Source organism: Eurytemora carolleeae, unplaced genomic scaffold (genome assembly GCF_000591075.1).
Source record: "Eurytemora carolleeae unplaced genomic scaffold, Eaff_2.0 scaffold1193, whole genome shotgun sequence".
Lineage (NCBI taxonomy): Eukaryota > Metazoa > Arthropoda > Copepoda > Calanoida > Temoridae > Eurytemora > Eurytemora carolleeae.
The window spans coordinates 59,712-79,796 of NW_019397101.1; the positions used below are offsets into that span (position 1 = coordinate 59,712).

At 32.5% G+C, this 20,085-nt stretch overlaps 1 protein-coding gene across 2 annotated transcripts in view; it reads left to right on the forward strand.

The window, feature by feature from the left end:
* Positions 1 to 14,812: 14,812 nt before the first annotated feature.
* Positions 14,813 to 20,085, forward strand: part of LOC111711849 (uncharacterized) — a 29,197-nt gene continuing 23,924 nt past the window's right edge. For both annotated transcript variants that reach the window (XM_023486310.1, XM_023486311.1), the window contains exons 1-3: positions 14,813 to 14,984; positions 15,790 to 15,874; positions 18,442 to 18,533. In XM_023486310.1, the coding sequence (XP_023342078.1) occupies positions 14,835 to 14,984; positions 15,790 to 15,874; positions 18,442 to 18,533 (327 nt within the window). In that variant the 5' untranslated portion in view covers positions 14,813 to 14,834. The remainder of the gene's footprint in view (positions 14,985 to 15,789; positions 15,875 to 18,441; positions 18,534 to 20,085) is intronic.

A 20,085-nucleotide genomic window follows, 5' to 3' on the forward strand; every position in this document is an offset into this window, starting at 1 on the left:
GAAAAACAATAAGTTCCAGGTTGAAATGTTATCTTGCTTTTTTCTCAGGTGAAATTGTTAATAAAATATTAACAAAATATGATGGGCTGGACAAAGGAGGTCTATGTAAGTTAAAATTATGATTAATTGGTGATTACATTGAGATTGGAAACTTAAAAAGCCTTTTTTGTAGTTTTGTTAACATAGATTTTCCATTTTAAGAAGTTAAGTTTACCTTATGAACCTTATAGCTGGATAGAATATCAGGAAGTTTAATTTACCTTGTAGCTGGAAAGAATATTGGGAGTTAAGTTTACATTTTAGCTGGTTAGAATATCAGGAAGTTAAATTTACCTTGTAACTGATAAGTATATTAGCAGTTAAGGTTACCTAGCTGGATAGAATATCAGGAAGTGTAGTTTACCTTAAAGCTGGATAGAATATCAGGAAGTTTAGTTTACCTTATAGCTGGTCGAATATCAAGAAGTTTAATTTACCTTATAGCTGGATAGAATATTAGGAAGTGTAGTTTACCTTCAAGCTGGATAGATCAGGAGGTGTAGTTAGTAGTTACCCTTATAGCTGGATAGAATATCAGGAAGTGTAGTTACCCTAATAGCTGGATAGAATATCAAGAAGTGTAGTTACCCTAATAGCTGGATAGAATATGAGAAAGTGCAGTTTACCTTATAGCTGGATAGATTTTCAGGAAGTTTAGTTTTCCTTAAAGCTGGATAGAAAATCATCGAAAGTTTAGTTTACCTTCCAGCTGGTTAGAATATCAGAAAGTTTAGTTTACCTTAAAGCTGGATAGAATATCAGGAAGTTTAGTTTAGTTTACCCTATAGCTGGTTAGAATATAATAAATAATAAATTTACAGATATCAGATTAGATTATCTCCAAGTTTCAACGCCAAAAGAATACCATAATACTCGAAAAAAAACTATAGTATTTTCCGCAAGAAAATTCTTACATTAGCCTTATTTAATTATTCAAAATGAATCATTCTTCTTAAATTTTCTGATTAGTCCCGGAAATCGTAATTCAGACTGATTGACGATCTAATATGATGTGGGACACCCTGTATATTATTATTTATCAAGTAGTTGTTTGAAAGGACTACAGCAATTTTAAACGTTTGTCTAAATGTACATTAATCATATTGACGTGACACCCATCTTTCAAGATTTCGTTTTCGTTTGTCGGAAGTCCCCTTAATGGCAGTAATGACAGACGCCTAGCAGTTTTTAATAAGAATAAAAACATAAATACAAGGAGTTAATTGACAAAACATTAATTTTTTTTAAAGTTAAGAATATATCCTTGTACTTTTACTTTTTTTTCAAACTGAAAACTTTTTTAAACGCAATTTAAAGTCTTGATATGGTTCTTAATTTTTTGGACCAAATTGGACGAAAGGTTTTTTCTCAAGTTGAGTGCAAAGAACCACAAAATTCTTGAATAGAGAAACGACTTATAGACTCAAATTATGACTAAATAAAGTCCTTTGAACATGAGACACAGCAATGTGAAGTATAAATAGACCAGTTTCACTCAATAAGTGATTTAATAAACTAAACTATTTGCCGGTTCTAACAACAAAGAATATCTAAAAACAACCTAAACATTTAGATTACCAACAGAGGATGAGCCTTAATTGACGTCGAGGACCTAAGGAAACTTATAAATTCACCTTCAATATAGTCCTGATGGTTTGGCATATAAGAGGAGCAATTGTTCAAGAGACTCGTGAAGTCGTCTACGAAATCAAGGGTAACCCAGAGACCCAGAAAGTGTATATGTTTAACTGCATGCGCCAGGATTGCCAAGCCTCTGGAATAAAAAGATACCATACTTTAATGTAAAAAGCACCATTAATACTTATTTTCTTACATCTGGAATTACACAGGTTTGTTTCTGTAATTATATGTCATGTTATTCATAATTTTTATATTGAAAGGGGGGGGGGAGTGAACTTTGACACTTTCTGACACCAAATTTTGTACATGTCTGTGTTTGGTCCTAAGAATTGAGGTAAATTAGCCTGAAATTTTGAATGCAGCCTCTAATTTTGGTCGTCAATAATACTTACAAGCATTACACAATTTGGTAACAAAACAAGTTTTTCGCATTTCAGTAGAATCTAAATAATGAAACAATAAAAATGTAAATGATTCATTCTGTTCTGATATTTCAAAATATAACGACTTAAAACCATAGATAAATAAATAAGCATAGATAGCTTATGTACGCAAAATCACCAAGAATTGTACAGTTCGCGAACTCATACTTCTAGGGGTCAAAGTGTACTTCAATGATATGTGGGGTGGTTTGGTGTTTTAATAGAATGTAAAAAAACTCCGGGAATGGAACTATTTGAACAACAATATTTCACTGAGCAATATATCATATTGACGAGAACTGAAGAAGGACATGAGAAGGACTAAACTAACATAAATTTCTCTCTACAGAACTCATGTACACCACAAGTACTCAATGACATAAGTACTGCCAATGTTCACAACCGACCTAGTTAATCTATATAATAGGAATATCTTTAAAACATCTCTGTACATTTATATCTTTCAAGATGAAAAATGTCGTCTTATGCGCAATCTATCTTTATCTATGCTTCTAACATTTAAAAATTCTAATATTAATATTAAATTGTTCTTGCAATTAAGTTGAACAGAAAATGCAGGAATTTTTTTTTGAAAACGGAGGAAACTTGAAATCTCTCTGTATTAAAAAGTATAATTTGCAAACAAATTATAGATGATAAAAATATTTTCAGTGATTCATGCTATTCTGTAAATTATAAAAGTGTGTTTTGTTCTGAATTATTGAATATTTCCAAATTATGGATTGTTTCCAAAGTTAATTTACGTTCCAAAACCCGTCCAAGATTTGAATTCGTGATGCGTGTTATTTCGCTCACTTTTTGGGAATTCTTTCCAAGTTTGCAATGTAGCTCAACATTTATTAAAAAACATTTTATGAGAAAACATTAGAAATTGGATATTCTAGCTATTAAGAACATCTTTGAGTGGTAAGATAGGCTTGGTTATACAGCAAAATATGCGCAAAATAATTCTTTACCGCCAACCAAAAATTTCCCAGGGGTTATGTTATATTATCGTTTTTTGTGGGATTATTTTATATACTTTGCAATTTTAATAGGAGTAAATGCAATTTCTAGGCTTCATGGTGCCCCTAATAAAAATCCCAGTTGTGTGCAGACACATTTATTAGGAAGTATTGGGGAAAAACTAGCTCAAATACGAAATTTTACATTTTTTAAAATAATTTTCCTAAGTGGCCAATTCACTGTTTTCCCCGCCATTTTTGGTCTTTTTTACACAATTAAATTCTTTCAAACAACAATGTTTTTAAATTTTTGTTTTTGGAAAATGCAATTATTTGTTCTCAGACATTTTAACTATTTAACAAATAATTTATATAAAAAGTTTTAGGCAATCACGCTATATAGAGCCTTCTTGTAGTTGTATGTCTGGAATAAAATAGAGAAGGATTATAAAATATTTTCTTTACAAAAATTAGATATTAACACTTATTTGAAGCTAAAATACGTAATTTGGATTGCTGGGTCTGTAAATTTTTAAGGGGATTTAAATTGGAAATCTATGGTTAAAACGATAATTGACAATTTATTTGTTTCCTTCTATGGTCAAATATTCAGAATTTGGGGAGAAAAAAAAATAACTTTTTTACACCTTTCGTAAGCTCCATGTGGGTACCATCCAAGGGGTGTAATCTGTCGTCTTTGTAATAAGTACAGAGTTCAGGGACAGAAGGGAATCGGTGTAATTAGTGTAATAGGTATAGATCAGGGAGTAAGGAATAGAAGGGAGATACAACTGACGCGGTTCGCCCTACCATATGATTATACATGCTTTGCAGACGGTACTCCATTTTATATCGAGTAAAAACAGGAAAAATATGTATTGGCGAAACTGGTCAAAGAAAATTGAGCCAATACATATTTTTCCTGTGGGGCCCTACTAAAGAAACCAAACAGCTCGATATAAAATGGAGTACCGTCTGCAAAGCATGTATAATCATTTGGTAGGGCGAACCGCGTCAGTTATATCTCCCTTCTATTCCTTACTCCCTGGTATAGATCATGTAGTGACAACAGGACAAACAATACATAGGAAAAATACGGATTGCGGTATCTGTTTATATACAGTATACACAGATCCGGGGTATGTAAACAGTAGACAGTAAATTTTGAACATCATGCGATATTGTTCTGTGGTTAACTGTACTACAAATGGATCCAATGTTGATAAGAGCATTATACTGTTCGTGAAGAATGGAAATCTAATCTTTGAGCCGTTGGAAAAATATTCTAACTTTCATCTGCTCCCGTCATTTTACCCAACATTCTTACAGCAAATCAATGAAAAAATTAAAAATCCGCTAAACCCATTGTTTTTTCCAAGACCTCTAGACAAAGGTCCTGGCAGAACATAACTATGTATCCCCTGATATAAAAGTGTTGAAGAAAAGGTAATAAAATGTTTGACATATACCAGATTTCAAAGAAAAATTTATATTTGTATTCAAAATTAGGATAATTTGATAATAATGTTGTCTACAACTGCAATCTGATTAAAATTAGTCCAGGGTATGACTGGGGGGATAAACTAGGGGATAAATATATTAAGGTGGCGACGCTGAGTTATCTTTTTTTCCTTTTACATATATCCAAAATATTCTTTTGGTTTTAAGCATAGAGTAATAAAACGAAGAGGTAAAGCTTAGCTCAGATGTACGTATGTCGTACACAACCGACCTCCCTATTAATTAATTAATAAAGTGGTCGGTTGTACATCACGATATGTTTCCGTATCTATCACTGTACACTTGTATACGCTGTATCGTATTTCTAAATTTTTATGAAATTGATAAACTTTTAGTTTTTTTTTCTTTATTCAAAGAGAATTCGAGGATGCTGACTGCAAACATTTGACAATTTTCAAATTTGTAGGTTTTCAATTTATTAGCAAAAAGTTCTGTCAAAAATATTAAGTTTCTATGGGCATTGGGCATGCCATTAACTTGAATAACATTCTTATTTCAAACATTTTTATTCTTTCTTCTCTTACTCTTAAGGGGGGGGGGGTGCTTCCTCCCCCATTGCCACCCATAGTTGCGCCTGTTATTCTATGAACAAACAAATTCAAACTTTTACTGAAGTTCTGAAAAAAAAACACAAACTGGATGGGTACTGGGTAGTTCTATCTTATTATCAATACTAAATTAAACAATACAGTAAATTCATTTTTATACTCACCTAAAGTTGAGAGCAATGGTGTTGCATTTTTCCTCAAACTTGGTTTTTTTCTCTTGACTAATATCTCAGCTTCCTTTAAATGGTTTGAGCAAATACAGCTTGAGGGATATATGGTGGAGTCTCCCAACCTTAAAAGGTCTAACCATGCACAATGTTTTGGTATTTTGAAAAAACTCACATTTTTACAAGAAGAATTGTTTGTGCACTTTTTCCCGATGCAAAATTTTGTCCTACTTTTATTAACATGAACAAACAACTGAACTGGAATGTACTGCAGTATACAATCCTGTGTTTACAATCCATATTAGGTGTCTATCTAATTATCAGTACTAATATTCAAATACCTACATAACCCACCCCTTAGAAATACGATCACTCTATATACAAGTTCAGCGTTAGATACGTAAACATGTCGTGATGTGTACAACCGACCACTCTAAAATAATTAATAGGGAGGTCGGTTGTGTATACATCCGAGCCAAGCTTTACCTCTTCGTGTTCGTTTTATTACTCTATGGTTTTAAGGTTGAAAGGATAAAATTGTAAATTTTAAGGGGGGTGGGGGCTGGCCTGGATGTCCCAGCTTCCTTGGAAAGTCAAATGCTGGGGGGTATGAATCTATGTATTATAGACTGATGGGGGGCGTCCCACGCCCCCCCCCCTCTTATAAAGGCCTTAGAGAATATGCATAGGGTTTAATTGTTCTTATATTCATATAGATGAAAAGTCATTCAATTGCAACTACGTTTGCAAACAAATTCTTACTTACATATAGCAGTTTTGTTCAAGTTCGCAATTTTCTTAATTTAAAGATGAAAGTCTGCAACTACGCTTGCAAAATAATTCGATGAAGTTTTTGATGATCTCTGCGAAAAGCAGCTCATTACAGCAAGGTACGAAGATACAAGATATACTATTATTGATCTATTTTGATATTGATATTGAATAAAGTTGTTAAGAAGAAGAAGGGTTTAATTTAAATCAAAGAGAATAGAATATGTAAATTAGAGAGGAATTTAAAGTAGAAAAAATGTAAAACGGCCATTTTATATAATATACATTCTCTTCTCTTTGGCTAAAAGGGACTGAAAAAATTCGTACCAAAGGATTGTCTAAATCCCACTCTAATATATATTCTATTAACTCTTTGGTTTAAATGCAAGTCCATAGCCCAATTTTCAAGGCCAGCTCATTGAAAGAAAATTAGATCGATAACGTTAAAGTTTGAGTGCAAGTTTGAAAAAAATGCCAAAAAAGGAAAAAAAAAATGAATAATTTTTTTAAAAACACATTTCAAAGCGTGACACATGTTTCTACAACCATTTTTCAGGGGCTTTTCAAAAATATAGTTTTTAGATCTTTAGTCATAAAAAGTTTTGGGCTCTTATAGATTTTTTTTTACCACTCCATAATTTTTTTTATGGGCACCCGACCGGCCCCCGCACGCGGCGCGGCCCTGCTTATGCCAGGTTATGGTTGCACACCTTCGTATTTAGACTCAGATATTATTTTAGTAAATCGCATGGTAACTCTGTAGTCTGTAATCTGTATCCAGTCCCGAGCCCGTTCTCTCTATAGATAGTGGTCGTGTAGTTCACGTACTTTGGGGGACGATATGTTGGCCGATAGATGTCTCGCGCTAAATTCTTATCTGATAGATAATTTCACCGTACACTTGACGACCAATATAGGAGACGTCAAGTTGTCGACCAATGTAGTTTATGGAAGGAACGCCCTAAGTTAAGCAGCTGAACTGAAAGTGTACTCAGTAACTCGTTTCAGAGTTGTCTCAGTCAGTTCAGTCAGTCCAAAGTTGCTATCTCAATCTCTCTGCTTCACAACTCACAAGCTGCTTTCTGGAGATAGCGGACAGAATTTAATTATTAATACGCATGTGCACAAAGACTACAGAGTACACACTATACCCCGGACCGCCGTTACTGTTAGCCGTAGTTTATTGTTAACCTCCAACGGGATTACGGGATGAGTACAGTGAAATGTGAAGGAGAACGTTTTAATATGAAAGTTAAATAATATTTCTACTTCTATACTTTTTAGTGTTTAAGAATTGTTTTCAAGCGTAAATTTGATCATTTTATTATACTTTCCTTCAAAAGTTCTTCTCAAATACTTTATTAAAAACAAAAGAACAAGCTTATACACAATTAGAATATAATTATAGTTATAGAGTGTCTTGTTCTCCCTCTATAGTTTCAGATAAAATAACAAACTTGATTTCAAATATTCAATGAAAGAAGAAATAGCTAGATAAACTTTTAATAAATCTGCAAAAATTATGGATTTATGAATTTGTAAATTCATTTCCTTCAAAAGTTGATTCCTCTTTTGATTTGTACTTTCTGACCCCTGATTTACAATTTGGTTTAGTTTAAGCCTTAAGGTTGGAGTGACATTGAATAACCGGCCGGCCGGTTTTATTTCGCCCGGGCCTTCTACAAAGGCGTACGAGAGCATTTGATGGCGGGGGCGGCACTGTTTTCTTTCATTAAACTTTGCAATATTTTTATCCTAAAATAAGAATTGAAAAACAATCCATAAAACAATAATGTTTTGTCTTTATTTTCTGTCACAGTAAAATATTGACAATGTAAGAAAAACGTATATTTAGAATAATAGTATAAACAATTTGCCTTTCTTTCACAATAATGTCAAATTGTGGACCCTGAACGATAATTAAGCAACAACAAAAAAAACAATTCCAACAATTAATGCACATCTAGAGGGACATATCCTGTTCAAAATAATGTAAAGGGTATCACACATAATATTAGATCGTAATTCGTATTATAGCAAAAAATACTAGGTTTTTCAAACAATATTATGTGCCTATTTTGGCGTTATCGCTTGGGACAATCCAGGTTGATATGGTACTCTAGCTATCAGAGTCTGTCTCAAGGTATAACTAATGCAAGAAAAGTTATTTCAGAGGTGTAAGCATTTTTTGTACTGCAGTGTACTGTCTTTGGGCGGAAAAGTAAATTCACGACGGATGTCGAAGCCTGACATGGAATCCATTTTCTCAAAAATTACATATGAAATATTCTGGTCTTAGGAAACTATTTTGTGAATTTTCAAAATTATCAAAATTAAATGTTTTTATCCTCCTCGGATACTAAACGAACACTGATGCATCTATTCTTGTTTTTAAATTCCGCCCAGAGAGAACTGGTTTCAATATGTACGCAGAGTATGCGCGACCGGAATTAACTTTCCTTGCATTAGTACCTTGCTCTGTATTTACGGTATTACACTCTGACCCCGCGTAAAATTAAACTGCAATGTAGTGTACTACTCGTAACACTGTACTTCAATTGTAACAGTGTACTGTACACTACTGCAAAGTGCACTGCAGTATACATATTTCAAACCTGATATGTTAAAACCACACTCACAGTGCACTAACAGTTTTCAATTTTCACAGTATACACACGTGTTGCACCCATGGCAGTTGAGTTCATTGTTTTCTTGCAGTACAGAGAAGTATAACGATTTTAATATTTATTATTGTTTGTTTTATTAATTCAAGCCAACATATGATTCTTAAACTTTTCTTTTGCAAAAAATCTGAAAGAATGAAAAATTGCATCTTTAAGATTTTTACAGCTTAGTCGATTCATTTTTTACTTAGCTCGCATATGGTTACAGTTTTTTGGAAAGCTAACAAAGAGACTTTTTCAGAAACGAGGCCACTTTTTTAGGTGGGTTCCTAGGATATATTGTAGTGTGAGGGGGGGGGAGCTGTGCTCATCCTGTAATTTTTTATCTCAAATTCAGTATGAAGTAGTACTATAGAACGTTACAGGCCCTTACCCCATCTCAACTGGTTTTTGCACCCACTCCGACTCCTCCGACAGCCTATTTTTTTTTTGCAAGGATTAGGTTCGCTGATTCCGTGATTTACCTCAAATTTTGATTGGGGAACTCGGGAGAACCACGTGATTGGTTTTGAGATTCTTTGTAGTGGGTTCACCTGTGTTGGGGAAACTAGTCAAGATTTCTTAATTTACAACTAAGCGAGTGATTAACGGCAACTATAAGCAGCGCTGGGTTCTCAAGATAGTATTCTATATTATTAAAATATTTCACCACCTCTTTCCCTGGCTCTTTTTTTAAGAGGTGTTAGGATTATTCATTGATTAAACTACCTACGATTCTTGGTTTGGATGAATTTTAATACTCCTTTTGCAGCCCCCCTTCCCCCCCCCATTTTGTAGGTCTTACCAGAATCAACTTGAAACAACCCCTTCCATTCTTTCTGTTATTCTAATTATAAAGTTTTTTTTTCGGTTTTCGGGGACCCAATAATATCCACAATATCTGAAAAATGGCAAAATTGTATTCTTTACAAGCTTGCCTTTATCAAACTTTGTAATATTTTGACTCAGGCAGAAGATACGAGATATTGATTGTTTCTACTTCGATCGAGATATCAACCCAAGCCTAGGCTGTTTTTTATGAATTTATCTATAATTCTGATCACGGTTTACGTATTGTTTTAGATTCTTCAAACTTTAAAACAGTTATTGATCCTGTGAACGCCCCTGTATTCACCCTTAATTCAAACCTTTCTGTCGTCCATATCAGGTTAAGTTGCTGCGTGACGCTAAGCGCCATTGTCGTAGAAAAGTTTCGTCTTTTGGACTTTTGTCTCGATCTGCTTGATTCATTGGCTTCTATTCGTCAACTAGTTATACGCTTTGCAGTTCTTACAAGTTGTATCTTGCAAACTAAGTTCAGACGTGTTTCTAAGAGATAGTGTTTACTTAAAAATGATAGGAAAAGCCAAGGGTAAAAGTTCTGTTTTATAATCTTTTGAATTAATCTAAGACTCCATAAGTTTTAATTTTTGCGAATCCTCTCTTTAAAAGATTCTATTTTTAATTTAAATGTCACTAGTTGCATATTTTCAATTTTAAGTTGCATTTGAGATTCTTTATAATGATAACGTGTGTAGGGTTTTGCAAGTAAGAATTATATAGCATGGGTACTTGTTCAAATACTGCATACTGCAGTATGTTCTTCTTATTCTTTTTTCCATCCATAACAAAAATAATGCTGAACTTTTGAAACAAGCTGACAGGGGGGGGAGGATATTTCTTTTTACAATTATATTATTTTCATCTTTTGAAGTTCAACGTTGTAACTCGACCATTTAATAATTATTAGCTTGACATTTGAAAACTTTACCATGCTTGTTCTGTGTTGAATTTATAGGGACTGTAAGCTTAAAGGGAGTGACCGGCTATGTAAGGTAGTTGAACTGAGTATGCAGTGTTGTGGAAAACTTCTTTCTGATTCATTTGAGACATATTAAACTTTTTAAAGATCTGTAAATCCTGAGTTTGGGCGCAAATTCGACGTTCAAAACTCCTACTTTTGGGGTGGATAAGTTTCCAGAATTAATTTTTTTTAATTATTAAATAACAACAACGAAAAATAAAGTAAAAAATCATACAGTAATCTAATTAGATGGTTAGGAACATATTTCTCAAAAGAAATTTGTCAAAAAATCAATGCTAAAATCGATTATTTCGTTTTCATTATTATATTGAATTTCTTATCTTCTTTGAATTTATTCTCAGATTTCTTCAAATTCTTCAAATGTCGTCTTTTCAATAATAATTCTAGAAAATCTGCGAAAATCTTTGTGAATAATGAGAAACCAGAATAATGAGAAAATAGAAACTAGTAATTGAACTAGATTACTTCTTTTCGATAAGATTAATTTTCATTTTCTCAACATGTTCCTATACATGACGTCTGTAGTTTATTGTAGAACTTTTTTTACATTTTATGTCGTCGTTATTTAAAAATTTAATTTAACTAATTCTGAAAACGTATCCACCCCCAAAGTAGGAGTTTTGAACGTCGAATTTGCGCCCAAACTCAAGATTTACAGATCTTTAAAAAAGTTTAACATGTGTCAAATGAATCCGAAAGAAGTTTTCCACAACACTGCATACTCAGTTCAACTACCTTGCATAGCCGGTCACTCCCTTTAATGTTAAGTGAGCCTCAATGCAATGCAATGCCAAATGGACCCTTGAAACCTTAATTTGATAAATTATTTGGAAAATATTGTCGTTTTTCAGGATTGAAAGTGTCAAAAAAAATTAGCAGTAAAAATGCGCAAGTCATATCTGGGAAAAAACAACAGTTGAAAATAATCTTTTTTTCTATTATAACATGGTCGCAATTTAGGGGTGGAAACCTTATTGCATAAAGCGTCGCAAATCTAAATATAACGCCTCAACTTGATATGCAGTATGCACACTCCACCTGTGCCTATCTAAAACCTTGAAGGAATGCACAAAACATTAACCTGCAAATAGTACTTTCAACCATCATTAGATTCTTACTTACAAAGAACCAGCCAAAATTGGCATTTTTTCTAAAAAAAAAAAATTCCAATTATATTTTAAGATTTTTAAGATTAAAACTTGAGTGCTTTCGTTAAAGATTCTTTGAAAAAAGTAAAACTTAAGTGCTTTCATTAAAGCTTCAGTGGAATAAGTAACAATTTGATATGAATATAACTAATCCTCATTAGATTCTTACTTATTGAGGAGTTTACATGAGAATTCACAACGGCGTGGTATGCAATTAGATCGAAAATAAACTTTTTATTCGTACAGAAGCCCAATAGCTTTTTTATATTGCCCTATTTGATTTTAGTTGAGAGGGATATATTTTGCAGATGGAAGGGACAGACAGGGATATATTTTGCAGATGGAAGGGACAGACGTCTTGTTCTTAAAGGGACTGCAGTCGATGTAACTTTAAGTGGCCGTTTATTTGGAATATAACGTCATTTTTTCTTGCTGGAAAAGTGTTCAATTCTGATGACTTCTGCATTGTTTCTGAAGTAAGAAATGAGCAAGTAACTTTTGGATAGAAATCACAAATGAAAATAATCATTCTTCAAGAACATTCAAGAACATTTTTACTTAATCAGACAAAGCTTTTAAGAGTACTGTCCCTTGAAATTACGTTTTCTGTCGTTTAAACAAGTCCTTATACGCCCTGTGGCCGAATTTAAAGAATTTAAGCCGCGGTTTAAATATGGTTGGTTCCACTTAAAATTGTATCAAATGTTTCAAGATTTAAGCCGGCGCTAAATTTAAACCGGGTTTTGGCGGATTTAAACCGCGGCTCAAATTATTTAAATTCCATCTCTGGCAGACTTTAAGTTTGTCTCCAGATCTTATAAAGGGGTTGAACTAGAACATTTTAACTCATTCACTTTTTCAACCTATAGTTTAAGAGCAAAGTTTGGAGAACATTTTTTTTCACAGACGATAATGACGGTACTGGGTGAAATCAAAAATAAGAAAAATCTAATATAGCCTTAACATTTTTATGCATGCTAATATTTTTCAACATTTTTTCGACCTACTTTTTAAAAGGGAAAACAATGTTATGCCTCCCCAGCACCCAAACTATTTATGAGAGGAGTGTAAAAATGAATAAATTGGTCTTGAAAAGTTTTATCCCAAACATGATCAAATCATATGCCTTCATGTAAATTCACACTTCAATCAAATAAGATGGATTTAATTTAGTTCGAAGAGTTACATTCCTTGTTCTCTCAACCTCTTGCCTCTCTATCCACACTTACATATAAATATTTCTCTCTATTAAATTATATAAAACCGGAGGTTGTACTTTTAGGAGTTTGTACTTATGGGAGTTTGTCTTTCAGAAGTTTATTTTTCACGAGTTTTATCCTTTAAAGCAAATTTATAAGTTTTATTTAAGAATTTTGTCTTGTATAGTCTTTCAGAATAGTGTCTTTCTTTTAGAGATATATCTTTCACAGTTTTATTTTTTAAAAGTTTTTGAAATGTGTCTTTTAGAGATGTGTTTTTCTAAACTTAGTCTTTTAGAAGTTTTTTTTCAAAGATTAGGGTTTTAGAAGTTTGTTAGTTTAGTAGTCAGGCCTTCAAAAGTTAGTTGGTTTTGTAGTCAGGCCTTCAGAAGTTAGTTGGTTTAGTAGTCAGGCCTTCAGAAGTTTGTTGGTTTAGTAGTCAGGCCTTCAGAAGTTAGTTGGTTTAGTAGTCAGGCCTTCAGAAGTTTGTTGGTTTAGTAGTCAGGCCTTCAGAAGTTTGTTGGTTTAGTAGTCAGGCCTTCAGAAGTTTGTCTTTCGAAAACAAAAACTTTTTAAAATTGTCGTTCGGAAATTTTTAATTTGTTTATTTTGTTTTTCAGTAGTTTGTCATGGCGCCATGCTTTACTAGTTTTAAGATTTAAATTAGATTTTATCTTAAAAAGCACATGGTTAGAGGCGTGGGAACTCAGGGGAAGTCTCACTTAACTAAATTTGTTTCGCTTTAAATTAAAATTTTTTTTTTCGACATTAAATAGTAAGCGATAAAGTGAAGTGAATGCTTTCAGTTATGTTTTCTGTTTTAACACATGCACTAAACAAGATGATTTAACGTTGCAATTTCATTTAAGAAGTGGCCGCAAAGTTCTCTGAATTTTAAAATTTTCCATGTCAGAAAAAGCCGAGTCATTAGATTGCTTAGTTTGAAAAATTTGTTACTCCGTACTCCGATACTGCATTTGCCAACGTTATAAAAGTGTAATAAAAGAAGGAAATCTGCTGCATAACAGTTTTATTGGCCGTAGACTGCAATATCATCATCTTTCATGCTCCACACTTGCACCATTTTTCACTAGATAGTATTTATACTTTTTAGACATTTCTGGCCTAATATTTTAGATCTAATTTCTAGGTTTACGGTATTATAATTTTAAAACCTAGGTTTTGGAACTATAAATGTCCGGGGTTGTGTGTGTAAACTTCATATCAGTGCATGCAATTATTTATGTTCACAAAATAACTAAACGGATTTTTTATACATTTTGTATAAATTATGGAACATACACTTACTTAAGTTAATTTTAGGGGGGAGGGTTAAAGGGTAGCAGTACTCATAGAATAAATTAGGTTCTGTTCAGTGGTTAATAAATAGGATAAATAAATAACTAGTTTGGTCATTTGGACGTCCAAAGTGACGTCATTTCGACTTCGAAAATTAGGTCGTGAGGACGTAAGAATCCTTGCGTTAAACGTTCTCAACACGTCCTCAACACCTAAAATACGATGTCTCCGGACGTCCCACTGGTAATTATTGACGTCCTCATGACGTCTTTAGGAGGACGACCTCTGGTTTCTAGGGTAAATATAAAGTATGAGGATAGGAGGATGAAAAGATAAATGGGTGAAGGACAACCATTTAAGTCATTTAAGAACAAAAAGATAAATGGTGGCGTCGGGCGTAGCTTGGCAGGGGGGGGGATAGATAAAACTCCTAAGAATGCCCGAATACCGGATAATATTTCTTTAATTCTCTCTCTCTATGACAGCTTACCCTGACAGCTTGCTTCTATAGATAGTACGGGTTAAGGATGGTTATTATGAATCTGATACAATAAAGGTTGATTTTAATTTGATACGAATGTTAAATTCAAATTATTTTCAGGAGAATGTAAATTCAAAAAATCAAAATGTCTAGTCAAGCTCCAGCTCCGGGGATCGGAGGAGAGCCTGAAGCTCCTGAGGGACCAGGGGGTAGTGGTCCAAGTGGTCCAGGGGGTAGTGGTCCAGGAGGAGGTGTTCTAAATGGGTCGGGAGGTAGTGGACCAGGCGAAGCCAAGGTAACGAAAGTTTTTGATGTTTTCCTAATAAAATTTTTTCAGAAGGTTCAATAACTTTTTTTGTACTGTTCTTTAATTTTGTCAACACAATCTGATTTACATATTTGTTTATTTATTTAGTTACTTGTTTCTTTATTCTTTTATCCAATTATTTATTCATACATATATTTGTTTCTGACTTTTATATGATGGGATTTGTCAGATCATGAATTGTTGCTTATATTATAAAATATTCTCAGTTTCATACCAGAGAACATTATAATAGTTTAAAAGGACTGTTCTGTGAATTTAAGATGAGGGGCATGCTCGATTTACCTTTAAAACGTTATTTTGATCAAAAATGTGCAAGATAACGTCGTTTTTCTTCCTTAAAAAGTGCTGAATCCTGATGTTTCTGAATCAAGTAATGTACCAGTCACTTTTGTATAGAAACCACAAATTAAAATAATCAGTTTTTAATTCAAGTTCTTAGAAACCTGTTTCAAACTAATCATAAAAAGCTTTAAAGGGTACTGGTAACGTTTTGAATCGGAAATGCCGCTTCAGTTATGTTGGGTCGCTTGAAATTACAGTTACAGTCCCTTGAAGAATTCGCTGTTTGTGAGAGCCTAACGTTTTATCTGGAATGTTAACTTGCCGAAAGTATTTTTTGTATTTTTTACTCTCGACCTTTGTTAACGAATGCATTAAAATGTTATTGCATCACGTTTTAGAGTTTTAGAAATATTATATTTTAGTGACACGTGATGCTACATACTTTAAAATAAATGGTCGTTGGAACAGATTTTAACAACTTTTTTTTCAGATCAAGAAGAAGAGAGCCCCCGCCCCCCTGGTTCTCAGTTGTAGTGTTTGTGGTGCCCCTGCACCAGAACATTTACATTTCGGAGGTAAATGCTTTCACTTTTTTTATTATTGAGGCCCCTTTTTTCATTTCTTAAGTATTTTTATATTATTTAGACTACTTTTTCTTCATTGTTTAAGTATTTTTACTATTTTTTCTTTTCGGAGGCATTCTTCTGTTTTATGTGTTTATGTTAGGATTATTTTCAGGACTCCTGGCGGAGTATATAAGAAAATTTCCGATTGTTGTCATGATATTCATATGGTTGCATATATCACATTAATATACAGAGTATATTATATTCATTAATTATGAATATCCAGTGAATTAAGATTAAAAAATAAGGGACATTTATTTTTTTCTTTTGGTAGAGTTTTTATTTTTTTCTCTTCCTTGACATTTTTTCTTTTTTTTATTTTTTGACATGTTTTTTTTAAATTTTTTCTTAGATTATTTTTTTTTCTTATTTGGCCTTTCTGTTTTCTTTTGAAGTAATCTTTTTTCGGCTCTTTTTGTCCCAACAAAATAAACTAGATAAGAAATTTTTTACATATTTATCATATCTTCACTATTGAGATTTTTTTATTACAGTGAAATTTTTCACTATTTTGACAATTATGAGACCAATTTTTTAAGAGGTATTTTTCACTATTATTGAGACTATTGAGAAATTACTTTGAGATATAAACCATCTGCAACGAAATGGCGGTGATAATATTTTTTTCTTTGGTCGATCAATTCTAATATATACAATATAATACATTATAAATATATGAACATTAAACACTTTCTTTTATTTACGAAATTTTATTTTGATTTAATTAGAATCTATTTAATTAGAATCTATTTAAAAATATCTATTTAATTAGTATCTATTGCTGCCTCGAAAACTTGAAACTTGTTGGACGTGATTATATCCAGTCTCTAATTACAAGCTCATATTTCTCCTCCTTAAAGGGACTGTAAGCGTAATTTCAAGTGAACCTCCATTCAAAGATGGCTTTGTCCGATTCACAACAGTATCCTTAAAAGAGTTGTCTGATTAAGTATGAATTAGACCTCCAAGATTTTGTTTTAAACTTTTTTCATTTGTGGACATTTTGAGAACAAACAAAATTGTTCGAAATTTTGTAAAAAGCGAACGATGAACGTACAACTTGGATCGTTCAGAAAAATGAAAAAACCATTCTTTTTAAAAACAAACAAAAAAAACATAAATGAAAGATTTGAAATCGTTTGAACGATTTTGAAGAAAACGATAGTTATTTCTGAATGAACAATATTTTAAAATAAATAACAATTTTATTGTACAAACGATGTTACTGAACAAACAATTTTACTGAACGAACGATTTTACTGAACAATTTTTCAGTGAGTAAACGAAAAAAATATATGGAATATGGACGATGATTTTGAGAACAAACAAAATGTAAAACAATTTTCATAAATGCTAGGGTTCCGTTGGATATCAAGCATTACCAATTTTACATGGAGTGTCATTTTAAATTTCGCTTACGATCCCTTCAATTCATTATTCACAAAACGTCGGACCTTGTTCCTCGGAGAATAGAGATTTTCCTTCTACTTGACAACAGTGAACAGCTGGTTCAGCGTCAAAGTTTTGTAAAATCTCGCCTCACCTTGGGAAGGTTTATGAACGTTATCAGAATTTAAAAAGTTTGCCTCACACATATTTAAGAAATTCAACAATGAACTTTTTGTTTTGCAATTTTGTTTTTGTAGGAACATGATTTTTCTAGTAAAAAATGGCACGAAGCGCCCAGGAACCTAGTTTTTTTTATAAATTTTTAACAGGTGTTGCAAAGTGAAAAAAAAGAAAAACTACAAACAAATTTGCATTACTTAAACATGTAACTATTTAAACTGACCCTTTATTTTAAAATTGAATTTTCCGATTCACAACTGTACTATTGAAAACATTGTTTACTTATCTGATTAATAATGTTGAAAATATCTTTTTCTCTTTAGCTTAAATTGTTTTCTGAAGATTTCCTCCACTGTTTCTCACAGCGGAAATTCGCAAGTCACTTTTGTAGAGAAACGCCAACCAAAAATAACAAATATTTCATTCATTCTTGACTAGACAAAGTTTTAAGGGCACCGGTGTGAATCGGACAAGGGTAAATTTAAAGGGTATTTTTTTAGCAGACAGAATTTGCATATTTTTAGCCTGACGTGATGAAATGATTTTTTTTGTGTTACATCTTGGAATGATGCAATTCCTTCAGTTGTGTTCTTCATTCTAAAAGTTGTGCTATGAAGAAAAAAAATTACGGAACAGTGCTTCAGAGGGACCCTCAATATTTATAAAGTGGGACATGTCTGATTCACAACGCTGTCCTTTTTACAATTATCTGATCAATAATGTAGTTTTTTTGCTTGAAAAGTGATTAATTCTTTTAATGTCATTAATTGTTTCTGTAGCTGAAAATCCGCTTAAAATTAATTAATTTTTAAAGTTTAATATGGATATCTCCTTAAGGCAAAGCTTTTAAGTGTATTGTTATAAATCCTACATCTCAGTCTTCAAATGCAGGTTCTCTGGAAATCACGTCTACTCTACAGTCCCTTTATTAATAACTTCTGTTTCAGGACATTGTTGCTACTCTTGTCGGGCATTCTTCCGGCGCACAGCGCTTCGGCACAAAGATCCAGAACTACTGAGGTGCAGGGCAGGGACTAAGGTAAATCAGAACTTTTTAAAATCTTTTTTTATAAAATAGATAGTTTATTACATACTAGTCAAATGTAGGCTTTTAAGATAAATTCAATTGTACTCAATTATCTTTCAAGGCTTTACACCAATTAATTCGTTCTCTTCATGAATCTGTTACCTAAGGTACCTCAGAGAACCCTGAAAGGTTAAATTTTTTGTAAAGCTAAATTTATCTTAACCTACATTTGACTCGTGTACATATTGAAGTATTCTTGTAAACGCTGATTTTATTTCTTAATCTCTAGTACTGGCCCCACGTCCGCAGCCTCTTCGTAATATCTTTCTTTTTAGCTTTCTTTCATTCATAGATTTCTTTGATTGGTGCTAATTATACCTTTTTGAAATAACAAATATTTGATCAAAATCCCTATCTCTTTGCCATTTGAAATAGTTGGATTCTTTAAATAGCACCCTGTGTTTGTAAGTTTGCGTAAGTTTAAGTTTTGTTGTTGAGGTATGGTGGAATGTCTGAATCATAGTTATTGTATTTACTGAGAACTAATTCCCTCATGTTAATTTGAAACACTATTACATCTCCAAAGAGGACACCTTCAAAACATAAATTGAGAACGTACTTCTGAACAATTAATTGAAGATTTTAAATTAACAAAGGAATTATTAATGTAAAATCAATTGACCCTCCATTTTAAGAGTGTTATATTAGATTCACAACGGTACCCTTGCAGTTGTCTTATTCATTGACGGAATTATTTTTTGCTGGAAATTGAGTGCAAAAAAATTTAGGTTCCAATGTACATTGTTAACTCAATGTTAGTCAAAAATAAAGATAACTTCGTCATTCTTGATCAAATAAAAGATTGGAAGGTACCTTTGAGAACAGGACATCAAGCTTTTTGATGGAGGGGTTCTTTAAATAATGTCTAAATCACATTTAGATTTTAACTTGTTTTTTTATACCTTTTAACTCGCACTCAGTCTAAGCCGGATTTGAAAAGATTATAAATAGATAAACTTAAGATCCATGATTATCATTTGTATGAAAAGCTTGCAGCAATTTTATGCATTAAATATGGTTGAATTATTATCCAATATATTTTTTCTAGCTGATGTGCCTGGCGTTATAGTTATAGCTACTTCCGCCGTTTACCCGCGCTTGAAATCAAATCACGATTTTATATGAAGTGCCCAGCGTTGCCCGTGGAATTAAAAAATTTCATTTTTTAGCCTATGTTACCCCCGGGGTACTCTCGGTTTCTCTTAAAAGACAAAACAGCAAGTTTAGTCCAGCGAACATAAATATAAGTAAACATACATATAAGAGCGAAGAGCATTACTATACAGATCCTAACTATTGGAACAAAAAAATCCGATTTTTTTTTTAATGTATTAAGTTTAAAAATAACCCCAAAACCGGGAAATTTAAAGATTACAATTATTTGCTTTTTTCCTCTTTAATTGTTAATTCTTATTTAGAAACTTGATTCGCCATTTAATGAAAGAATGTACAATAATTTGTTCTCTACTTCTTGGAAATTGTTTTTTTATTGTTATTGTTATTT